This window comes from Leucoraja erinacea, chromosome 2 (assembly GCF_028641065.1).
Source record: "Leucoraja erinacea ecotype New England chromosome 2, Leri_hhj_1, whole genome shotgun sequence".
Lineage (NCBI taxonomy): Eukaryota > Metazoa > Chordata > Chondrichthyes > Rajiformes > Rajidae > Leucoraja > Leucoraja erinaceus.
Window position 1 is genome coordinate 58,891,451 of NC_073378.1, and position 23,266 is coordinate 58,914,716.

At 43.7% G+C, this 23,266-nt stretch overlaps 1 protein-coding gene across 6 annotated transcripts in view; it reads right to left on the reverse strand.

Annotated features, from left to right (window-relative positions):
* Window positions 1-23,266, reverse strand: part of LOC129710317 (tensin-3-like) — a 484,648-nt gene that overhangs the window by 161,594 nt on the left and 299,788 nt on the right. For all 6 annotated transcript variants that reach the window (XM_055657243.1, XM_055657253.1, XM_055657263.1 and 3 more), the window contains 2 exons: window positions 12,332-12,381; window positions 6,960-7,131 (listed from right to left, as the gene is read on the reverse strand). In XM_055657243.1, coding sequence (XP_055513218.1) covers window positions 6,960-7,131; window positions 12,332-12,381 — 222 coding nt within the window. The remainder of the gene's footprint in view (window positions 1-6,959; window positions 7,132-12,331; window positions 12,382-23,266) is intronic.

Here is a 23,266-nt window from a genome sequence, read left to right on the forward strand (position 1 = left end):
GTCAGGGGATATGGGGAAAAGGCAGCAACGGGGTACTGATTGAGGTTGATCAGCTATGATCACATTGAAAGGCTGATTGGCCTACTCCTGCACCTAATGTTATTATCTATATTCTATAATCCCTTTTACTCCTAAAACCATTACCTTTTTGCAACTGATGTCAAAAAACATTATAAATATAATGATTGTACTGTTCATAACCTTGAAACCTCTGGTTTAACTTTCAGTATTATTTTTAACTGAAGTAGTGAACACAGGCAGATTATCTGACTGCTTTTGAATTCTCAGTTTCACCCTTTTCTTTCCAATAACCTCCCATACACACGTCTATTTGTTTTGCCAAGTAAGATGGGTAAGAAACAGGACAGAAGTCCAAAGTTCACTGTGACCCAATTCCAGCTTTCAAATTTAGTATTTAGAGCAGGATTCTCAACAAACTGTTTACCGCGAGAAAAAAACGAATTTTTCACCTCAAACGCATTCCGTTTCTCACCCAACTGCAACTTGTTTGCTGTTGGGCTCCGCCATGAATATCCAAACATTCCTGCAGTTTCTAAGCTATTTCTGCTCCCTTATATTCAAGATGAGGAAATACAAACAGATTACTCCGTTTTTCAGATAACAATTCTGTACCTTCTATTTAAACCTTCTCTCGACTGCTATTCTGCTTCTTTTATCCATTCACTCAACTATTTGCTCTCCACTGACACCCAGGAACACAACCTTTGGCCCACAATGTTTGGGCCAAACTAGATGCCAATTTAAATTGATCTCATATGCCTATACATGATCCATATCACTCTAATCCATGTACTTCCTTGTGCCTATCTCAAAGCCTCTTAAATGCCACTATCGTGTCTACCTCCACCACCACCCTTGGCACTGCGTTCCAGGCCTACACAATTCTCTGTGTAAAAAAACGTGCCCACATGTCTCCATTAAACTGTTTCCCGCTCACCTCAAACTATGCCCTCTAGTCTTGGACATATCCACCGTGGGAAAAAGGTTCTGGCATAATTCTAAAATTCAGAAAGTCTAGGTCTGGTCTGATTAGCCTAGCCCTGTGAGATAGCACCTTGATACCTGTAATCAATCTAGTGAACCGTTACGGCATTATCTCCAAGGCAAATAGCGGGTTTCTTAAAAAGCGATAAAAACCATCAGACGGCCAGGAAGCCCAAGGGCATTCAAAGCCTTTTAATGGGAACTGTTTGCTATTTAAGGTGATTACAGCCTGTACAGCAAAGAGCCTTAACGGCCTGTCCCACTTACGTGTTCTTGGCACGCAAATTACGCGACCTCATGGTCACGTCGAGCCGCGACGGTCCTGCGAAGGTCGGGCGCTTTATCATGCGTATGCACAGCCGTCTGGAGCGCATGACGTCATTTGAAGATGGACACAAAGCTGGAGTAACTCAGCCGGACCGGCAGCATCTCTGGAGAGAAGCAATGGGTGACGTTTCGTGTCGAGACTCTTCTTCAGTCTGAAAAGAAGGGTCTTGACCCGAAACGTCGCCCATTGCTTCTCTCCAGAGATGCTGCCGGTCCCATTGAGTTACTCCTGCATTTTGTGTCTATCTTCAATTTTCTTGGAGTAGAAGTGGGCCGTGAGCCCCAGGCCGAGTTCAGCGATCGTTTGCCTGTTTCTGCTGCTGTTGAAGGTGAGACGTTGCGTCGTGCCAGGGTCTTGGGCCTGTCCCACTTTGGCCGTCAGTTCCGCGACAGGCCGTTGGCACGCGAAGATTTCGTTCTCTACAAAAATTTCGGAGCCCTGCGTGATGTCGCACACAACTCCATACTCCTCCGTGCTTCTAAGTGCGACCGGCCCCATGCAGTCATACGATGCCCGTGCACCTCAATGCGACCACGAGGTCGCGTAATTTGCATGCCAAGGACACGTAAGTGGGACAGGCTCTTAATTGACCACTGCGAGCTGGCTATGGTCAAGGAGCAACAACTGGAAGGTCCGTCTCAGTGTGCATTCAGGCGGCAGAGGAGCACCAAGCGAGGGCAGCTTGCCACTGCTTTGAAATACCTGGCCCCTGTGGTTTCCTGAAGCTGTTTTTTTCATTACGTACAGGGGCCATTATTAATTTTTAAGACCTTTAATAATTCATAGCTGTGAAATCTTTGAGTCTGAACAAGCCAGCAAAATGCAGAAATGCAAACATTGTATACTTTAATTTGGATTTCAGCTAAAGACGCAAGGCTTACTTTTCACATCTGTATTCAATTAGTGCCCTTTTTGAAATCTGTCTCTCTAAACAGGATGCCAATTATAGAAGAAATCAGCAACACTGGATTTGCTTGAGAGAACACTGGGTCTACTGTGCTAATCATGGGATTTTAGCCCTTGTCAATTTTCTAAATAAAATTGAACTAATTCAATAACCTTGCTGCTATTTTTCTTTTATTAATATATGATGAAATGGAAATTACCCCAATTTATAAATGCCCCATGGAAGTGATCACAAAATTCTTTCAAATCATAAATGGATAGACTTGCTAATGTTAGTTGGAAATACTTTATTGTAATAACTCATGTCTATTGCTGTAGCATTGTGCAAGGTTTCAATATTCAATGAAATAATTTATAATTTTGAACTTAATTTTTAAACTGATGTTTCTATAATCCCAATCTGCCTGATGGGTGATCTCAACCATTTACAGATATTTTAAATATTTACATTAGAATTGTGACAAATTATGGCGTCATTACATATGTTTTACCTAGACATGCCTGAAGTGGTTCAGCTTCAGCTTTGCTAACAATGTATATCAAAGTTTGGAGTCATTAGGCCACTAAGTTATGCAAGTATACCATACATAGTACAGACAACAGTTAGCAGACCTGCACAGAAAAGCCATCCCTAAAATTAATATTTATCTTAAAATCATTTGGGAGGCTCAACAAATGCCCAAACGGATATAGCATGATCTGGTGTGTCACTAATCCCGACAATGTATAGCACTTATACAATTTCTAATTAGTGCCAAGTTTATTCTTCTGCCTCATGTTAAGATTTGAAGCATTTCATTTCACATGGATTTCCCCTGGACGAGGGAGAGGAGAAAAGTCAGCCAGTTTATCTTTGCTAAAGTGGCTCATTTGATGATACGAAAGGTAAGCATGAACTGGAACCCCATTATTTAGAAGATAGAACTGTACAGCACAGGACCCTTTGGCCCACAATATTTGTGCTGAACAGGATGCCAAGTAAAACTGATCTTATCTGCCTATATATGGTCCATATCCCTCCATTCCCTGCACTTCCATGTGCCCATCTAAAAGCCTCTTAAACTCCACTATCATATCTGCCATCACCACCACCCCTAACAATGCGTTTCAAAATAACTTGTTCCGCACATCTCCATTAAAACTTCCGCCTCTCACCTTACAGTTATGCCCTCTAGTGTTGGACATTTCCTCTCTGGGAAAGAGGTTCTGATTGTCTATGCTATCTATGCTTCTCATAATTTTATATACTTCTATCACATCTCCCCTCAACCTCTGATGTTCCAGAGAAGATAATCTCTCCAACCTCTCTCTGCAGCTGAAACTCTCTAATCCATACAGTATTCTGGTAAACCTCCCCTGCACCCTCTCCAAAGCCTCCACATCTTTCCTGCAATGAGGCGTTCAGAATTGCATGCAATACTACAAATTTAAGGAAGGAGAAAAAGAGTAAATTAAAAAACATACACAACTTAGCAAGGAAAATCTTAAGGAAATCGCAACATGAAGAAATTAATAAGAGCGTTTCAGAGTCAATAGTCATAAAATGAAAATTATGTTTGGCAAACCTGTTTGGGCTTTTATGAACAATTATTTTACAGAAAACCAGCAGGAACAGCGGTGGTGTAAATTATTTAGAGGATGCATGGTAACCGAATGTCAAAAATAGAAAGTGGCTTAAAACGCTTGAAGAAGGCCAGGAGGAATCTGGACTAAGGTGCAAACGCAGCTATGAGTGAAGCAGCTGATGTAATGAATTTGGTCTTTCAGAAGAGCTTCAATAAAACACCATAAATGAGATGAATAAGCAAGATCCGTAAAAAATAAGAAAACATATTCTCCCGCGTTGACTAAACCTAATCAACCTCTGTTTTTCCAAATTCATGTATATCATATTGCTCAGAATTCTCTTCTGTAACTTTCTTAACAGATATTAGGATATCTGGTCTAATTCCCAAGTTTTCCTTTGCAACCCTTCTTAAATAGGTGCTAGCCACCTTCCAGTCTTCCAGCACCTCACCTGTGTCTAATGATAATTCATATGTCTCAGTCAGGACTGCTACAATTTCATCACTAGCGTCCTACAGTGTGGTTGGATATATATGATCAGGCCCAGGGGGTTCATCTGCCTTAGGATGTCCACCACCTTCTCGACTGTATCATGGACTGTCCACAAGATATCTCCATTAACACTTCCAAGTTCCCAGTTTTTATTTTATTTTATTGTAAAAAGAGGAGTAATACTCGTTGAGGACCTTGCCCATTTCCTGTGGCTCCACACATCGATGACCACTTTTTGTCTCTGAGGAGTCCCATTCTCTCTTAAGTTATCCTTTGCTCCTTAATGTACTCATAAAATCTCTTTTGATTCTTCTTAATATTATCTGCCAGACCTATCTCATGCCCCTTTTTGCCCTCCTGATTATCTTCTAAAATATGCTGCTCAATCCCCTATACTCCTCCATGAATACCATTGATATAAGTAACATATTCCAGACATGCCCGCGTCTTCTTCCTGACCAGAGCCACAATGTCTCTCATCATCCAGGTTCTCTTTAGGGCCTGTCCCACTTGGCTGTCATTCTCGCGCGTTTTACGCAACCTGCTAGCGTGTGGTAGCGCGTGGGTAGCGTGGGACGGGCGCATGGAGTGGTGTGGAGGAGTGTGGAGTGATGTGGAGGATTGTGAATTTTGTCCTGAACGAAATCTTCACGCGCCACCGGTCTGTTGCGTAACTGACGGCCAAAGTGCGACAGGCCCAAGACCCTGGCACGGTGCAACGTCCCACCTCCAACAGCAGCAGAAGCAGACAAACGATCGCCGAACTCAGCCTGGGGCTCACGGCCGTTGCGGATCTGGATCCGCCCCCACTCCTACTCCCAGAGCGGGGCCAAGATGATTGGAGATAGACACAAAATGTTGGAGGAACTCAGCGGGACCGGCAGCATCTCTGGAGAGAAGCAGACTGAAAAAGAGTCTCGTCCCGAAACATCATCTATTCTTTCCCTCCAGAGATGCTGCCGGTCCCGCTCAGTTACTCCAGCATTTTGTGTCCATCTTCAAATGACGTCACGCGCTCCAGACGGCTGTGCGGACGCATTATGACGCGCGCGGCTGTCGCGTACCAGTCACTACCAGCCTGTCGCGTAAATGACGGCCCAAGTGGGACAGGCCTTTCTGCCCTGCCCTGCCCTGCCCTTCAATCCAACAGGAACATTCAGACCTGCCTCTCACTATCGCACCCAATCTCCGGTCCTCTGTTTGCCCACAAACAACCTATTTGAACGTTTGACAAGCTCTTATGCAAGACTACTGAATGGTCCTCCCATAAACTAATGTGTAGTCCCAATCTCCCAACCTGCCTCATTGCAAACCATGGGCTTTCTTTTTTCTGCACTCTCTCTGTAGCTGTAACGCTGTAATGCTGTAACACTATATTCTGCACTCTGGTGTTTTTCACTTTGTAGTGCCTGTTATACCTGTGTATGGCTGTACTCATGTATAGCATAATTTGACTGGATAGCACACAAACAACTGTATTTCAGTATTTGTGACAAAAATAAACCAATAGCTACCACCATTCTCTACTTCCCAGTTGGGGGAAATAGTGAGGAAATAATCTCTGGAGAGATACCTGAAAATCACAACAAGACCAAAACTGCAATACAAAACCAAAAAGAAGGATGTCAGTGACAGCATTCCCCAAGATATGAGCAACACCACAGGAAGTGAACTTGCGTATTAAAATTCTAAAGCATTTTGCAGACGTTTTTATTTCTTGCTATCGTGGTTTAGTCATTTTATTTTTGACTCATGCCTAACATTCTTCTCAATGGATAACATATTTCACCTTGCTGTGGCGATATGACCTGCTATGAAAACATCCTTTTCAGGTGATGCACCTACTATCATTAGCACATGTTCCTGAATCTGTTTCAACCTGCTTGATGACTATAATTAACATAACTTTCATATTCCCAAAGACAGAATTCTTCGTAATTTGTATTTGAACATCAGCGTTTAGTTTAGTTTAGAGATACAGCACGGAAACAGGCCCTTCAGCATACCGGGTCCACACCAACCAGCGACATTAACACTATCATATACACACACCATGGACAATTTACACATACACCAAGCCAATTAACCTACAAACCTGTAGGTCTTTGGAGTGTGGGAGGAAACCGAAGATCTCGGCGAAAACCCACGCGGTCACGGGGAGAACGTACAAACTCCGTACAGACAGCACCCGTAGTTGGGATCGAACCCGGGTCACTGGTGCTGCAAGGCAGCAACTCTACCACTGCACTACCGTGGCCGCCCTGTTGTTTTATTGGTCTCAACATATCCGGCTTTCCTCCCTCCATAACTTTCCTCACAAGCTGCACGTTTCTCCAATCCATCCAATCTTCCCTGCTATCAAAAACATTCAGCAAAAACTCATCAAAGGCTTGACCTTGCTTCAATGACCACCCCATATTTTTTTGTTCAGTCAAATACAAAAGAAAAACAAATAATGGAGTACTCCAGGAACACCAAAAGGCCAAGGCAACACTCATAGACATGGAGAATTTCCCTGATGTTCTTGGGTTTGACTGGAACTATGTTGGTGGAGGATTAGCAGAAATTCCCAGAAGGAAATACAAGCAGGATTTCCAATAATATTTTCTTCGCAGTCACACTGAGTCATTTTGTCAACTCAAAGCAAATTCTTGACTCTCACCAAATAATTATCTCCATGTTTGGATTTCAACATCCGTGTTACATCCTGTAGATTATGGAAGTAGGTTTCTTCTGAGCAGCCAGCAGGAAAAGATACTGCGATGATGCGCTCCGTAATGTAAGTCAGATCAAGCTCATAACCCTCCTCCATTATGTGACCTGATTCCACACTCCTGCACACAGAAAGACAAGGAATGAAACTTTAAAAACATATGAAAACCTATTCAATCTCCCACATCATGCAAGGTATTTGGTGAAGCAAAAGAGGGAGAAAAGTGAACTGGCTTTATGTATTAATAACGATTTAGAAATAAGGGAGCATTATGTGCAAAAACATAAAAATATTATGGCATGCCTTAACAACAATGCTCTATCGCACACATTTGCTGATGACAAACTGTGATGAAAGAAAGGAAAATCTACACATACAGCAATAATCCAATATTAAATGGAAGAGATGAAATCTAGTAGTTTTTAATCTCTCCAACATCACAACACACCCAAAAAGTCTCCTAACTACACAAGCAGCAAAACATTGAATAAAGTCTGGGATCTGGACAACAGAAAGAACAGATCCTTACATTGATTGAAAGAGGCTGATTGCACGGCTGAATGAGTGCACATAACAAGACAGTGAGTGGAAATGATACAAGGAAGGTATCAGAATTTCTACAATTGAATCATTGATGTTTTCATTTGTCATCCAGTCCAGCCACCACTCCCAGGTTATTATCTTAACTCCGCATTGTCTCCTCCATCATGTGGTTCAAATCAGACATGATCCGAATGTCAGGATTTGAGGGGCTTAACAGCCTAGTTCTGCTTCCGTGAGTTAATTCTTTGTTCTTGTGCTTCTCTCCTTCCCATGGTTTTCTTTTGGATGTCTCTGACACTTCAATGCTTTTGGTTTTATGTTTAACGCAGTGATCAAGGCGTGGTCTGATGAGGCTACCATATGGTTCAAGCAGAGCTCTCTATGACTTGTATAACAAAGATTGTGAATAAACTTGAATCTTCCCTTGGCTTTCCTGACTGATGCACTGAACCAGCTACACATGCTGAGCATTGGCTCACCAGTCAGCCCAAAGGGCTCAATTATCTAATTCTGATGCCGATTATTTGTGGCAATCTGATTTGTAATTTTGACGGGGGTACACATGCCAACAATTAACTGACTTCAATACACCTTCTATCTTTTTAACTATTCCCAGGAGGGGTGTATAGAGGACATACGAGGCAGTTAAATTTACCGTTGCCCCTTTTTTGAATATCTGAAGTTGAACTTCACTTTAAACTTTTCGCCCTGGTGTCCCACAGAATTAAAAGCAAAACAAGGTAAAGATACTAGAAATCCGGAATAGAAATAGAAAATGCTAGAAATACGTAAAAGGTGACTCAGCATCCACGGAGAAAGCAACAGAGGTAAAGCCCTGTCCCACTGTACGAGTTCATTCAAGAGCTCTCCCGAGTTTAAAAAAAAATCAAACTTGTGGAAAGCACGTAGAATGAACGTAGCGGGTACGTCAGAGCTCGGGGACGTCTCTTAGCGGCTCGTAACGCTAACGGCAGGTACTAGGGAAACGCGGTAAGCTCGGGAAGACTCGCGAAGATTTTTTAACATATTGAAAAATGTCGACGAGAGCCCCGAGTACATGCGAGCGGCCATTACCGTAAATCTCTGAGTACCTGCGAGCGGCCATTACCGTAAATTTCTGAGTTCGAATCAGGGCAAACTCGGGAGAACTCTTCAATGAACACATACAGTGGGACAGGGCTATTAATATTCCAGGGCATGAAAGGTCATCTGTTTTTCTCTCCACGCATATACCTGATATAATATGAGTATTTTTAGCAATATTGTTTTGCTTTGTTGGGGAGCTATTTCACCACAATTTACAAATGGATATGTTGCCCATTTCCATTTCATCTGCAGTATTTTAAAGTGAAGTAAAGTATCCTTAATTGTCATTCAGACTTTTCAGTCTGAACGAAATTTCGTGCCTTGCAGTCATAACATAGAATAAAATAACAAAACACACAATAAACACAGATTTAACATCCACCATAGTGAGTCTACCAGGCACCTCCTCACTGTGTTGGAAGGCTAAAGTCTTAAAGTCCTTGTCTCTTCCCTCCTTGTTCTCCCTCTGCGTTGAGGCGATCCAGGCTTCCGATGTTGTGACCCCGCCGGGTGATGGTAAGTCCCGCGGCCGAATCCGAGCTCCACGAACGGGCCGGTTCAAACTCCACGGCCCGGGGCGGACGAAGCTGCCACCCTCCAGTCCAGCGGACAAAGCTGTTGTTGTGGGAGCTCCGGAGAACCGGTCACCAACCTGGGACCTGCAAGCACCCGACGTTGTCGTCCACTGGGCCCGCGGCCGAGTCCACCCTTAGTTAATTGCCATTTGTCATTATCCTACCTACATACATATTGTAATTTCTGAGCTGCCCCTCAAATCCACATCACCTCTCTTGGTTTCAGTTTCATTCACAAATCTAACCAAACTATATCACATTTCTGAAACCAAAGCATTGACGTAAATTAAAAACAGTGCTGCTCCCACTACAAAATCCTAGAACAGTCCACTCATTACTGGCTTATTACTAGCTTAAGTTAGAGGAAGGAATCTATTACTTCTGTGCAGAATTCAAAAACTTAACCTTCCAATGGGTCCTAACTTCCCCATTTTCACAAACTGGAAGAAGTAGCTGGTGGACACTGAAACTATCTGACACAGCATTCAAAGCATATATTCCCTGCATTAGCATTTCAAATAAAGAACTAAAGTAGTTTGAGGTCTAGTTCAAACTGTTGGTATTGACAAGGGCAATCAAAACTTGAACTCGCTACCCTTCACTCTCCACATCACTTACCACATTCCTCTATTTCAAGTATTTATGCCCCAGGATTGTTCTCCTTAGTGCATGAAGGTACATGAGGCTTAAAAGCAGGAAGACAACCTGGTGCGCCTGATCTGCCATTCAGTCACACTATAGTGGACTTACTTCAGCCTTTGTCACTTACTACACCTATCTTCTGATCAAAACCACCCCTCACCTGTAGCCACCTTATCACTTGCTGTCCACCTTTTAACCTTTCTCCCCACTACTACTATCAGTCTCAAGAAGGGTTTCGACCCAAAGTGTCGTATGTCCATTTCCTCCACAGATTTTGCCTGACCCGTCGAGTTCCTTCATCACTGTGTTTATTTCATCTACCTACTTGACAGTGCATGGGGTCTTAAAACAGGGGTCCAGGTTCATGTGGGATTTTGAAAAAAAATCAAGGGAATCAGCGAGGGTAAATAAAATCAAACTGATTGGGTTAAATAATCAACATACTCGCTCCTTGTTTTACCTCAGACTCAAAAGCTTGACACAACAAGCCAATTCTTCAGATGTACTTTGCCTTTAATCAAATCATGCATTCAAATATTCAGATCTCCCACTCATTTGACTGAAATTTGTGACTGAAAATGATTTTGCCTTTTGCCTTATACTTGCAATACTCTCAACAGCTTCCAGTTATGACCTCCTGAAAACAAGTTTTCAAGGCGACATCTACACACTTTGCTGACATGATCAATGCATCCTCTGGGTTAGCTGATATGATCTATATACATGTCGTCTCTCTACGCAATTTCCACTGTCCCATGTTATAATGCTAAACAGAGGAGAAAGATTTAAGGTAGTTAGCAGAAGAACCAGCGGCCTCTTATAATCTAACATGAATTGGGCATGAAAGTGGCAGAAACAGAATCAACTGTAACTTTTAAATGAACATGCATTTGCAAAACTGAAAATAAATGGTGAGTAAAGGGAATAAAGGGAAGAGGAAGAGGTGGCGACTGACTGGATAGCTCTAACAAAGATTCATCAAGGCCAGGGCAGATTGAATTCCTGTCCGTGATCTATGTTCCACGGTTCCCTTAAGGCAATGGCCTCTGATTCTGACACTGCAAGAGCCAAACATTCCACAACACAGCAATTTTCTCTGTGTTCAATAATTTTAAAGGCACTCATTCGCTTATTGATGAACCCTCTTCAGTGGAACCATAAAAGAGCAAGTGGTCTTTCTTGAACCAGTCAATATATTTGGAGGATCATAAAACTTTTACTAAACCTACTGTTAACCTTTGCTGTTTATATAAACACAACGAGTATTTCCGACTTCTACTCATAACAACGCTATCACAGCCTTGGAATCACCCCAATGCAAGTCTACATCACATTTCATTTGCCTTCAAGTATTTTTCTACAAGAGCAAATAAACAAATAAAAATGCAATCTATAGTCCACTGTGAACAAATTAACAAAATTTAATTCCTCATGACATAGGAGACCATTTCGGCCCATTACATTTCTGCTGGCCTACTGAATATCCCATTCTCTATTTGTTTTCCCAGTAACTGATTCTCTACCCATTCCCTTCAGCTTTCCCCAGATTTCACCAGTCACCTGCACAATAGGTGCAATTTACAGTGGTCAATTGAACTCCCAACCCACATGTTTTTAGGATGTGGAAGGAAACTGGAGCAGCCGGGGAGGGTGGATGCACTCAGTCTCAGAGGTAATGTGCAATCTTCAGAGACTGCATTACACCCAATTATATGTTGTGTCCTACGTTTGTAATTAACATCTTTTTTTTTGTTTAGAGCTTAGTTGCTTAGTTTAGAGATACAGCGCGGAAACAGGCCCTTTGGTCCACCGAGTCCACAGCGACCAGCAATCCTTGCACAGTAACACTATCCTACACACAAGGGACAATTTACAATTTTACCAAGCTAATTAACCGACAAACCTGTATGTCTTTGGAGTGTGGGAGGAAACCAGAGCATCTGGCGACAACTCACGCAGGTCAAGGGGAGGACGTACAAACTCCATACAGCCAGCACCCGGAGTCAGGATCGAACCCAGGTCTCTGGTGCTGCAAGGCAACAACTCTACGCCACTTATGTCCTAAATAATAGAATACCACCCTCTCAAATAAAATTGAATAATATTTACCCTTGTGGAGTTTTTTTGGCTTTGATGGCAGGATCAGTATTTATTGCCCATCCCTGAATAGATTTCAAGGCTATTGTGAAGAACATATGACCACATTATTGTGTTTCTGGCCATGGCAGATTTCTTCTCCTGAAGGTCATAGGTGGACTAGATGATTTTTATATAAATCCAGCAGTTTGTGGTCATTTTTAAAGAAAATTCTAGATAGCTAACTGAATATAGATTTTACAATTACCACAGTGGAATTTGAGCTCTGGTCTCGGGATTGTTAGTCCAAACCTCTGCATAAATAGCTTGTTACATTAATAACAACATCACCACTTCTTGCTTTGGTAAATGATGAGAAAGCATTCTATTCATACTTACGGAGATGAGTTATGACTGAAAGAGGAATTCTTCGGAAAATTATTTGACCCCTGTAATTATTAAAAGAAAACAACTTAGTTTCTGGCAGTTAAAAAATAACAAATTAAACACAATCAATATTACTGAGGAAAGGTCATTGACCTGAAACGTTAACTCTGTTTCTGTCTCCATACATGCTGTATGAACTGCTGAGTACACTTTTTTTATTATGCTCACTCTGCACAATACACTTGTGACAATTGACTCAAAAGACATTGAATCTGAACTGTTCTAAAATTGCCTAATATTGAAAGTATTATATTTCAAAATTATGTAGTTGATTATCATACATATAAACGAGACAAGAAAAAAAAATTAAATGTTGACAATAACTTGCAAGCAGTCCATCCATCAGAGATTACAGAACAACTTTCTAAGATTCAATGAAAGATCCCAGACCTGAAGATTCAATAATTATTTTTTCCACAGTTGTTGCTGAGTATCTCCAACATATTATGATTTTATTGAAGAATACCTTTGGCTTTTTGATTTTATTACCATCAGCATGGCAACGCCTGCATTTTAGACTGATTGAAATAAAATTAGTTACCCTCTAGGTTAAGTCATCAGAGGCACTTTGAAATTCAAATGCACAAGGAATACAACAAAGCAGGAGGCTGCAGGATGAAAACAATGTACTCTGGACGTCTGATTTTGGAAAGACTGAGGGGATTTGCTCAGCCAATTTGGGATTATAAATAGCAAGAGGAGCAATCCAGCTGTAATTAAAAGACTGATGTAGTAGAAGCAAACTACCTTTAAACTCAGCAGGAACAAAGGCTTATGAGCAACTGTAAAAGGTAATGAGGAAAGATTTAAAGCCATATATGTAGGGGGAGGGTGGGTAGATTATTAGCTCCAGATGTGACTGTTCCTATCAGAAAAGGTAGACAAGGGAGTCTGGGATCACAGTGAAATAAAATTGAAATGGAGACCAGGAATAAGGCTGGAAATGGGGGAGGGGAAAGAAATGGAAGATTGTTTCAAGAGAGACTACAGAGCAGAAAAGAGGAGATTCAAGAAACAACCATTAGAGTAGTTAGTGAAGGAGGCACATGGCACACAGGCCTTCATCAGTCAGAGAACTGATATAGAAATATGAATGCTACATTCCAGTTGTACAAAACATTGGAGAAGCCACACATGGGAGCCTGCGAACAGTTTAGATCACCCAGCTATAGGAAAGATACCATGAAGCTGGAAATAGTGCCGAGAAGATTTGCCAGAATTCGAGAGATTAACATATAGGGAAAGCTGGATCGGCTAGGAATTTGTTTCTGCAGTGCAGGAGAATTGAGGGGTGATCTCATACAGCTGTATAAAATCATCAGCGGCATAAATTGGGTGGATGCGCTGTCTTTTTTTCGAGCGTTGGGGAATCAAGAATTTGAAAGCATAGGTTTAAGGTGAGAGGTGAAAGATTTAATAGGAACCTGAGGGGCAACCTTCCTCACACAGAGGGTGTTACGTGGTATGGGTAATACAAGATGCCTCATGAAGTGGTTGAGGCAGGTACAATAAAAAGTTTTAAAGACATTTAGACAGGTGCATGAGGGATGTGGGTCAAACACAGGCTAATGGGACTTGCTTAGATGACATGGCCATCAAGGGTGAGTTGGCCGAAGGGCCTGTTGATTCTATGACTATAAATGTGAAAGGCATGTTCATGGAAATATTACTTTTGCTTTCAGAGAAATCAAGTGAATACACACAATAAATTTGCTATCCATCTGAAGTAGAAACTTCTGAAAGCACTCATTCAATTTTCCAGAAAAGCAATTCAGGGCAGATATCTTGTGGGGCAAAACTCTGTGCAACAAGCCAACAAAAACCTTGTGCAATGGGTACAACATACAAGCTCCGTCTTGTTTCCTGTTTGATTTCCCCTCAATTTTTTTAAAGAAGAAATAGAATACTATCTTTTCAAAATCACTGTTTCGCAAGTTGTAATCTGGCAATGACCTCAGAAGAGGGATGAACATCAGAAAAATATTTTCACCAGCTTGTACCGTGCACCCATATATAATTTCACTACAGAGTTTCATTTTCTCTAACAAATTAGGATTTAACAAAGAAGTTCCTGCCTGAATAGTTCAACATGCCAAATTTATATTCAATGATTTTCATGCAATATGTCGAGACGCGCTCTGGAACAAATCAAAATTCCATCTGTTTGTGCCGATTAAAAAGTGAAATGTTCAGTATTGTTTATAGGAAGATCAGGCAAGATTTGATATTGGGACACACAAAAAGGTAGGAGGACAGGAACTGGAAGCTTGGCCAAAGAAATAAGTTTTAAGCAGTTTCATGTTGAACAGATATTTGGGATGTGGAGGAACTAGGACAAAGAGAGATTTGAATCAAAGGAGCACAGAGTTGCAGATCTGTTCCATAAAGTTACCACCCAGGTGGCAATGTTAGCCCACCATGCACCAATGAATAGTTATCCAACTGATGTTAATCTTGTTGTGGATTTTACCATTTATTCAGTCTTAATCTGTAAACAATGTTCTGCTGTACTGTGTCTTTCATGTACAAAACACAAAGTAAAGGATGAATCAACTCTTTCTTTTGGAAGAAAGCTTCATAGCCAAAATGAACAGCAGATGATTACATCAATGGACTGTTTTGCAACTTGCCCTGCTCTTTACGTTTCTCTCAGACAATGCATTTGTTCACAACATGGCTAACATCTGTACCATTATTAAACTCACATCTTGACCACTTCCGGTCTGTTTTTAAAAAAAAAATGTGCGCAAAAACGGTACCCTATATCGCTAGGATTTTTTCGCCACCTTACTCACCGTTCTCCTCTGCTCCAAGGTACCAAGTTCCGATCGGTGGAAGATTACACAAGTTATGAAGGTTTAAAAAATCGTGAGATCAGCAGATTGGTCTTCTCGCCTGTCAGTGACCATGAAGGTAACACCCCTTCCAACACCCGCTGGAGAATAAAGCCCGGGAGGCAGGGCTGAGTCCGTGAGCACGTCCAGAAGCCGCCCGTCCACCGGAGCCAAGAATAAAGCTGAAGAAGCGGAGTGTGGGCTGTGTTCTGCGGGCAGGGGCGGGGGCTGTGAGCACGACAGGCGCTGGGGACAGGAGCAGCCGAGTGAGTCTGGAGCCGGGTCCTGGAGCCACTGCCCACCCCCCCACACCCCCCTCACCCCGGAAACCCCACCCCCCCCCACCCACCCTCCCCCTACCACCCCACACCCCTCCCACAAACACCCCCTCCCCTACTCCCACACCCCACACCCCCCCTACCCCCCCCCACCCCCCCCCCCCTTCTCCCTCCCCCTCCCCCCCCCCCCTCCCTCCCCCCCACCCCCACCACACAATCCCCCCCCCCACCACCTATTGGTCAATCCGTATTGACCAGTGGTTGATCACATGGTCTGTGTTCATCATATGACCTGCCCCATTGTAGCTATTCTTAATTAGGGCAGGCACACGATAAACAGTCCAATTAACTTGTTCGAGGCGTACCGTGGTCCTATCCCCGAACTCTACCTCCGCTACTTCGACGACTGCATTGGTGCTACCTCCTGCACCCCCACACAACTCACTGACTTCATCCCCACCACTAACTTCCATCCCACTCAAATACACCTGGACCCGACACTTCCCCCATTTCTTGACCTCACTATCTCCATCGCAGGTGATAGACCTCTGACCGACATCCACTATAAACCCACTGACTCCCATGGCTATCTGGACTACACTTCTTCCCACCCCTGCTTCCTGTAAGGACTCCATCCCCTACTCCCAATTCCTCCGTCTACGCCGCATCTGCACCCAGGATGACCTGATTCTTCAAGGAACGGGGATTCCTCTCTTCTACTACAAATGAGGCTCTCACAAGGGTCTCTTCTATACCCCGTGACTGCTCTCACTCCCCATCCCCCCACTCGTAACAAGGGCAGAATCCCCCTTGTCCTCACCTTCCACCCTACCAGCCGTCACATACAACAAATAATCCTCCGACATTTTTGCCACCTCCAACGTGATCCCACCACTGGCCACATCTTCACATCTCATCCCCTGTCCGCTTTCCACTGAGACCGCTCCCTCCGTAACTCCCTGATCAATTCATCCCTTCCCACCCGAACCACCCCCTCTCCGGGCACTTTCCCTTGCAACCGCAAGAAATGCTACACTTGTCACTTTACCTCCCCCCTTGACTCCATTCAAGGACCTGAGCCGTCTTTCCAGGTGCGGCAGAGGTTCACCTACACCACCTCCAACCTCATCTATTGCATCGCTGCTCTAGATGTCAGCTGATCTACATCGGTGAGACCAAGCGTAGGCTTGGCGATCGCTTCACTGAACACCTCACCTCGGTTCGCAATAACCAACCCGATCTCCCGGTGGCTCAGCACTTCAACTCCCCCTCCCATTCCAAATCCAACCTTTCTGTCCTGGGCCTCCTCCATGGCCAGAGTGAGGCCCACCGTAAATTGGAGGAGCTGCACCTCATATTTCGCTTGGGCAGTTTACACCCCAGCGGTATGAACACTGACTTCTCTAATTTCAGATAGTCCCTCCTTTCCCCTCCCCTTCTCAGCTCTCCCTCAGCCCACTGGCTCCTCCTCTTCCTTTCTCCTTCTCCCCCCCCACCCTCACATCAGTCTGAAGAAGGGTTTCGACCTGAAACGTTGTCTATTTCAAGTCAAGTCAAGTCAAGTCAAGTTTATTTGTCACATACACATACGAGATGTGCAGTGAAATGAAAGTGGCAATGCTCGTGGAACAACAAAACAACCAAACAAATTATAAACACAATCATAACACACATATTATTTTACGTAATAAATAATAGAAGGAAAAACGTTCTGTACAGTTAGTCCCTGGTGAGAAAGGCGTTTACAGTCCGAATTGCCTCTGGGAAGAAACTCCTTCTCAACCTCTCCGTTCTCACTGCATGGCAACGGAGGCGTTTGCCTGACCGCAGCGGCTGGAACAATCTGTTGCAGGGGTGGAAGAGGTCTCTCATAATTTTGTTTGCTCTGGAGTTGCACCTCTTGTTGTATAGTTCCTGCAGGGGGGTGAGTGAAGTTCCCATAGTGCGTTCGGCCGAACGCACTACTCTCTGCAAAGCCTTCTTGTCCTTGGCAGAGCAATTCCCGAACCAGATGGTAATGTTCCCGGACAAGATGCTTTCCACCGCTGCTGCGTAGAAGCACTGGAGGATCCTCAGAGACACTCTGAATTTCCGCAATTGCCTGAGGTGGTAAAGGCGCTGCCTTGCCTTACTCACCAGTGCTGAGGCGTGTGATGACCATGTCATATCCTTAGAGATGTGGACTCCCAGATATTTAAAACAGTTCACCCTGTCCACAGGATCACCATTTATACTCAATGGAGTGTACGTCCTCGGATGATGTGCCCTCCTAAAGTCCATGATCAGCTCCTTCGTTTTTTTGATGTTCAAGAGGAGGCTGTTCTCCTGGCACCAGAGTGCTAGATCAGCCACCTCCTCCCGGTAGGCCCTCTCATCATTGTCTGAGATCAGGCCCCCACCACAGTGTCATCAGCAAACTTAATTATTGAATTGGTGCTGAACCTAGCCACACAGTCATGTGTGTACAGGGAGTACAATAGGGGGCTGAGGACGCAACCCTGGGGCGATCCTGTGCTCAGGGTGAGGGACTTCGATGTGTTCCCTCCCATCTTGACTACCTGGGGCCTGGCGGTGAGAAAGTCCAGGACCCAGGCACACAGGGAGGTGTTGAGCCCCAATTCCAGTAGCTTCCCGGCCAGTCTGGTGGGGACTAACGTGTTGAAGGCTGAACTGTAGTCTATGAACAGCATCCTCACTCCCCCCTTCTGGCTGTCCAGATTTAGACCCCAGCGGTGTGAAGACCTGGGAGACCGCATCGTCCTGGACCTGTTCGGACGGTATGCAAACTGCAACGGGTCCATGTTCCGAGGGAGGAAGGCGCAGATGTGATTCTTCACCAGCCTCTCAAAGCATTTCATGACTACCGAGGTAAGGGCCACCGGACGGTAGTCATTCACGCATCTAATTTCAGGCATTTTTTGGTACCGGTACGATGATGGATTTTTTGAAGCAGGCAGGGACCACGGACTTGTCCAGGGAGAGGTTGAATAATGTAGTGAGCACTGGAGCTAGCTGCGTAGCACAGGACTTTGAGTACTTGAGTTCCTTCGCTCCATAGATGCTGCCTCACCAGCTGAGTTTCTCCAGCATTTTTGTCTACCTTCGATTTTCCAGCATCTGCAGTTCCTTCTTAAACAATTAACTTACCCACTCTATTTTAAAACTGTCATAATTTCTTTCTTCTCTAAACTTTAAAATACTACTCCACCGTGGTGTGGGCTTCAATTGCAAAATGGTCATTTAAACTATGAAGAGTAAATTAAATAATTTTTACCTTACAGTGAGCAAGACCAAGGACCTAGTTATCGGCTTCTGGAAGCGTGGTGGAGTACATGTCCCAATCAGCATCAATGGCGCTGAAGTGGAAATGGTTGACAGCCTTTGGCCCAAATTGCCCGCACCGACAAACATGTCCCATCAACACCAGACCCATCTGCCTGCATTTGGCCCATATCACTCTTAACTTATCCTATCCATGTACCTATCCAAATGTCTTTAAAATGGTGTGATGGTACCTGCCTCAACTACCTCCTCAGGCAGCTTGTAAATTATATATGGCAGAAATGTAACTCAGAAGCAATCAGGGGTTTAGCACTGCCACAAATGGAACACTGTGTGCATGTGGCTCCATTTTTACAAATGCAAGTCAATGAGGTGTCATGAGGTGTTAAATTCAAATCATAGCGAGGGATTAAGTTGCATGTGCTGCATTCCTTTCCCAATTGTGTAAATGGACTAAGAGTAATGAATTTAGCAGTGGCACCAACCATGTCCAATCCAGGCACGCATCCAGGTCAGCCCTGATCTAGGCTGAGATCTTTGTTTAAAACACTGCCACAGAACAGCATGAATGGAAAAAAAGTGAATGTGTGTTCTACATCTGTTAACAACTCCCTTCCTTCATGTTTGTGTGACAAGGTAGGGATTTAAAAAACAAAATTCAGAATCAGGATATCTGGACAAGAATTGCTGTTTATAAACCTCCCCTCGGAAAGTTCTTTGTGATTTAAGATTCTGTGGGAGAACATTTCTTGACCGTATGTTTAATTAGGTCCCCCATCCCGCCCCCACCCCTCCACCCCGATTTCAACATGGAAGATTGTGTGCCCTGTTCAAGGTCTGTCTGATTGAAGGACTATTGCGCAGCAGATAAGTTGTCTGTCCTTGGGGTGGTGAAGGACAAGGTGGTGGCCAGGGCGGAGCTTAGGGTGGCAGCAAGGGAGGGGGCAAGGGTGTATAGAAACTTCCTACATGGTGGCGCAGCAGTTGAGTTGCTGCTTTACAATGCCAGAGATCTGGTTTCAATCCTGACTACGGGTGCTGTCTGCATAGAGTTTGTACTGTACATTCTCCCCATGACCTGTGTGGGTTTTCTCATGGTGCTCCGGTTTCCTCCCACACTCCAAAGACGTACAGGTTTGTAGGCTAATTGGTTTGGTAAAATTGTACATTGTCCCCAGTGTGTGTAGGATAGTGTTAATGTGCGAGGATCGCTGGTCGACGTGGACTCAATGGCCTGAAGGACGTTTCCGCGCTGTATCTCTAAACTAAACTAAAGTTTAGAGAGCAGCAGCTGAATGCATCGGGTGGTTCTACTTATTCTTGGTGGCAGACACTAAATTTCTTTGCCTCGGAGGCCCCACAACACTGTATAAGGCCGGGTAGTCTACTGTAGTTTTGACCACCCGTAATCTGCCTCTTTCTAACTTCAGCGACATCCTTCTATTTGTTCAACTCACTGGTAACTGTTTGCAGGGTCCCAAATGAGGTTCCTAAATGAGAAGGGAAATCCAGTATGGCAGACATTGTCAGTTGACCTTGTAATAGTTGATTTCGTCAGATAAAGGTGTTCTTGGATTAAGCCACATGATTTGTGCACTCCCATGCAAAAACTCCACTCCTTAAAAGCCCAGCAGCCTACTCAACCAGTCAGTCAATCCTGATGCAACACCTTGACCTGAAACATTGACCACCCCTTTACTTGCACAGATACAGCCCAACCCTCTGAGTTCCTCCAATAGTAAACTAGAGTCGCAAGGAACGGCAGAAGCTGGAATCTTGTACAAAACACAAAGAGCTTCAGGAACTGTGGATAGAAAGGAGAGGCGACGTTTTGGGTCGGGACTCACCTTCAGAGAGGGTCTCACCTTCAGAGTGAAGATCCCCTCACCTTGGATCTTATAGAAACTTACAAAATTCTTAAGGGGTTGGACAGGCTAGATGCAGGAAGATTGTTCCCGATGTTGGGGAAGTCCAGGACAAGGGGTCACAGCTTAAGGATAAGGGGGGAAATCCTTTAAAACCGAGATGAGATGAACTTTTTTCACACAGAGAGTGGTGAATCTCGGAACTCTCTGCCACAGAGGGTAGTTGAGGCCAGTTCATTGGCTATATTTAAGAGGGAGTTAGATGTGGCCCTTGTGGCTAAGGGGATCAGGGAGTATGGAGAGAAGGCAGGTACGGGATACTGAGTTGGATGATCAGCCATGATCATATTGAATGGCGGTGCAGGCTCGAAGGGCCGAATGGCCTACTCCTGCACCTAATTTCTATGTTCTATGTTTCTATGTTTCAGACTGATTCACCTGGTTGGGGTCGAACTGGAGGCCTGGAAACAGAGCTCACAGCTATGTGGGACAAGACGGCAGTGCAGGCAAGTGCTGAAGATAAACATGGGTCTGTAATAACAAGTCTCGGTCAGACCATGGTCGAACACTAGGAGTCAGAGAGTGGGAGCAGTGAGAGAGAGTCTCACAGAATTCCCAGAGTGGAAGATAATTTCTGAAGGACTTATGAAAGCTGAATGGGACTGAAAGGTCCAAACCTGAAACATCATCTGTCCATTCCCAGGTCAAGAAACATCTGAATAGGTCAGATGTTGCCTGACCAATTCAGTTCCTTCAGCACTTTCTGTTGCGTGATCCTCCAGCAGTTTGTTTTTTGTTCCAGATTCGAACATCTGTACTCTCTCATATCAACAAATTATATGGGTTGAAATCTGATGATTAGCATGACAATCATTTTGTCCTCATTTTCAAATGGCAATTAATTTAAGCCCAATAGAACATATATCACATTATTTACCAATTCACCCTATGATTGGCTGATAAATTAAAATCTGCTTTTCTTTGCTGTACAGGATCCTTGTAAATACTCTCTGATTCCCAACACATAATGCATTGTGGAATTTATCTTCAGTTTGCCCCATGATACATGGCACAGTGGTAGAGTTGCTGCCAGCGACCTGGGTTCGATCCTGATTATGGGTACTGTCTGTATGGAGTTTATACATTCTCCCTTGACTGCATATTCCACTGGGTGGCACCGTCAACAATGGCAGCCTCATCAACAGTCTGTCTGGCTTTTGTCTTTTTTGTCTTTTTTGTTCTTTTTAGTGTGTTTTAATAGTATGTGTTAATATTCTCTGGTTTGTTTTATGTGGGGGGTGGGGTGAAACTTTTGTCAATCTCTTGCCTTGCCGGAGATGTGGTTGTTTTCCGGATCGTATCTCCGGTCGCTCTGTGGCCTAATATCACGGAGCTGGCGGCCTTGCTCAAGACTGACTTTGAGCTCCACCGCAGGGCCATGCACACCATCACAGCCTGCGATCCCTAGCCTGGGATCGACGCTCCAACTGCGGCCTGGGGATTTCAACATCAAGGAGCTCACAGTCTCGGGTAGAGACTGATGACGGGAAGCTCCAAAGTCGTACGCAGAAGGTTCAACTAGCCCCGACCCGGGGTCAGATCGCCCAGCGCGGGGGACCTGAGATCCCCCCGATGCAGGAACTTGATCGCCCCATTGTAGGTATGTTGCAAAGCCTACCTGAAGCGTCGCCGAAAATCTGGCGCTGCGGGTGTGCGCGATTTTGGCGCCGTTTAGAGGGGGCGGGTTTAAAACGCGATTTTCACTAGGCTGTTCCAATCGAAGATGTTCAGCCTAGTAAATCATTAACGGAAAATCGCTGAAAGACCCCATCGCAAAAGGTATTATTTGTTTTTATGGCCTTGTATAATAGTTGTAATAGTTTAAACATCACTCTCTAAACCCGCGACCTCACGCAACCACAGGGCCGCATGGAGCTGTATACAGAAGGTATGTAGCTTATTTTTACATTAAAAAGGGCTTCTTAAGAACCCTTTATACAAAGTTTAAGGTTGCGAGTAGCTAATTTTGGGCTCTTTATATCCCGCAGTATTTTTCTGGGCATTTGGGGCACAAATCTACCGCAATGTGAACGTTCTAAACCAGCGCGTTCACAGGATCCCACTAGAAAGCTGATTTAAAATGGACTTTAATTTACAGCAATTGAACACTAAATTCCTTCCATTTGGCCTATAAATTAATGTAAATGAGATTTAAAAATCATGTTTTATTGTGAATTATTTATGAATATTATTTGGACACTTAGGCTATTTAAAAATGTTAATCATTTATTAAGAAATGGATAGATGTTTAGATCTAGTAATTGAAGTTTGAAATTAGCTACACTTGGGTAACTAACTAATTATATGCTTTAATTTCAGGTCATCCAAGTAAGATTATTTTATATTTGTTTCAGAATGGTTCAATCTACGATAACTGAAAATTTCATTCAGTTCTCTTAATTTTTAAGAAGGTTATGGGTTTTTGACTGTCCACGATCACAGCTTTTTTGTTATGTCCATAGAAAATCAATAGGGAACAAGATGCTAATTTCCGAGTATGAAAATGGCCATAACTTTTTAAATACTTGAGATATGAAAGTGAATTGGGTGTCAAATTAAACTTCTTTT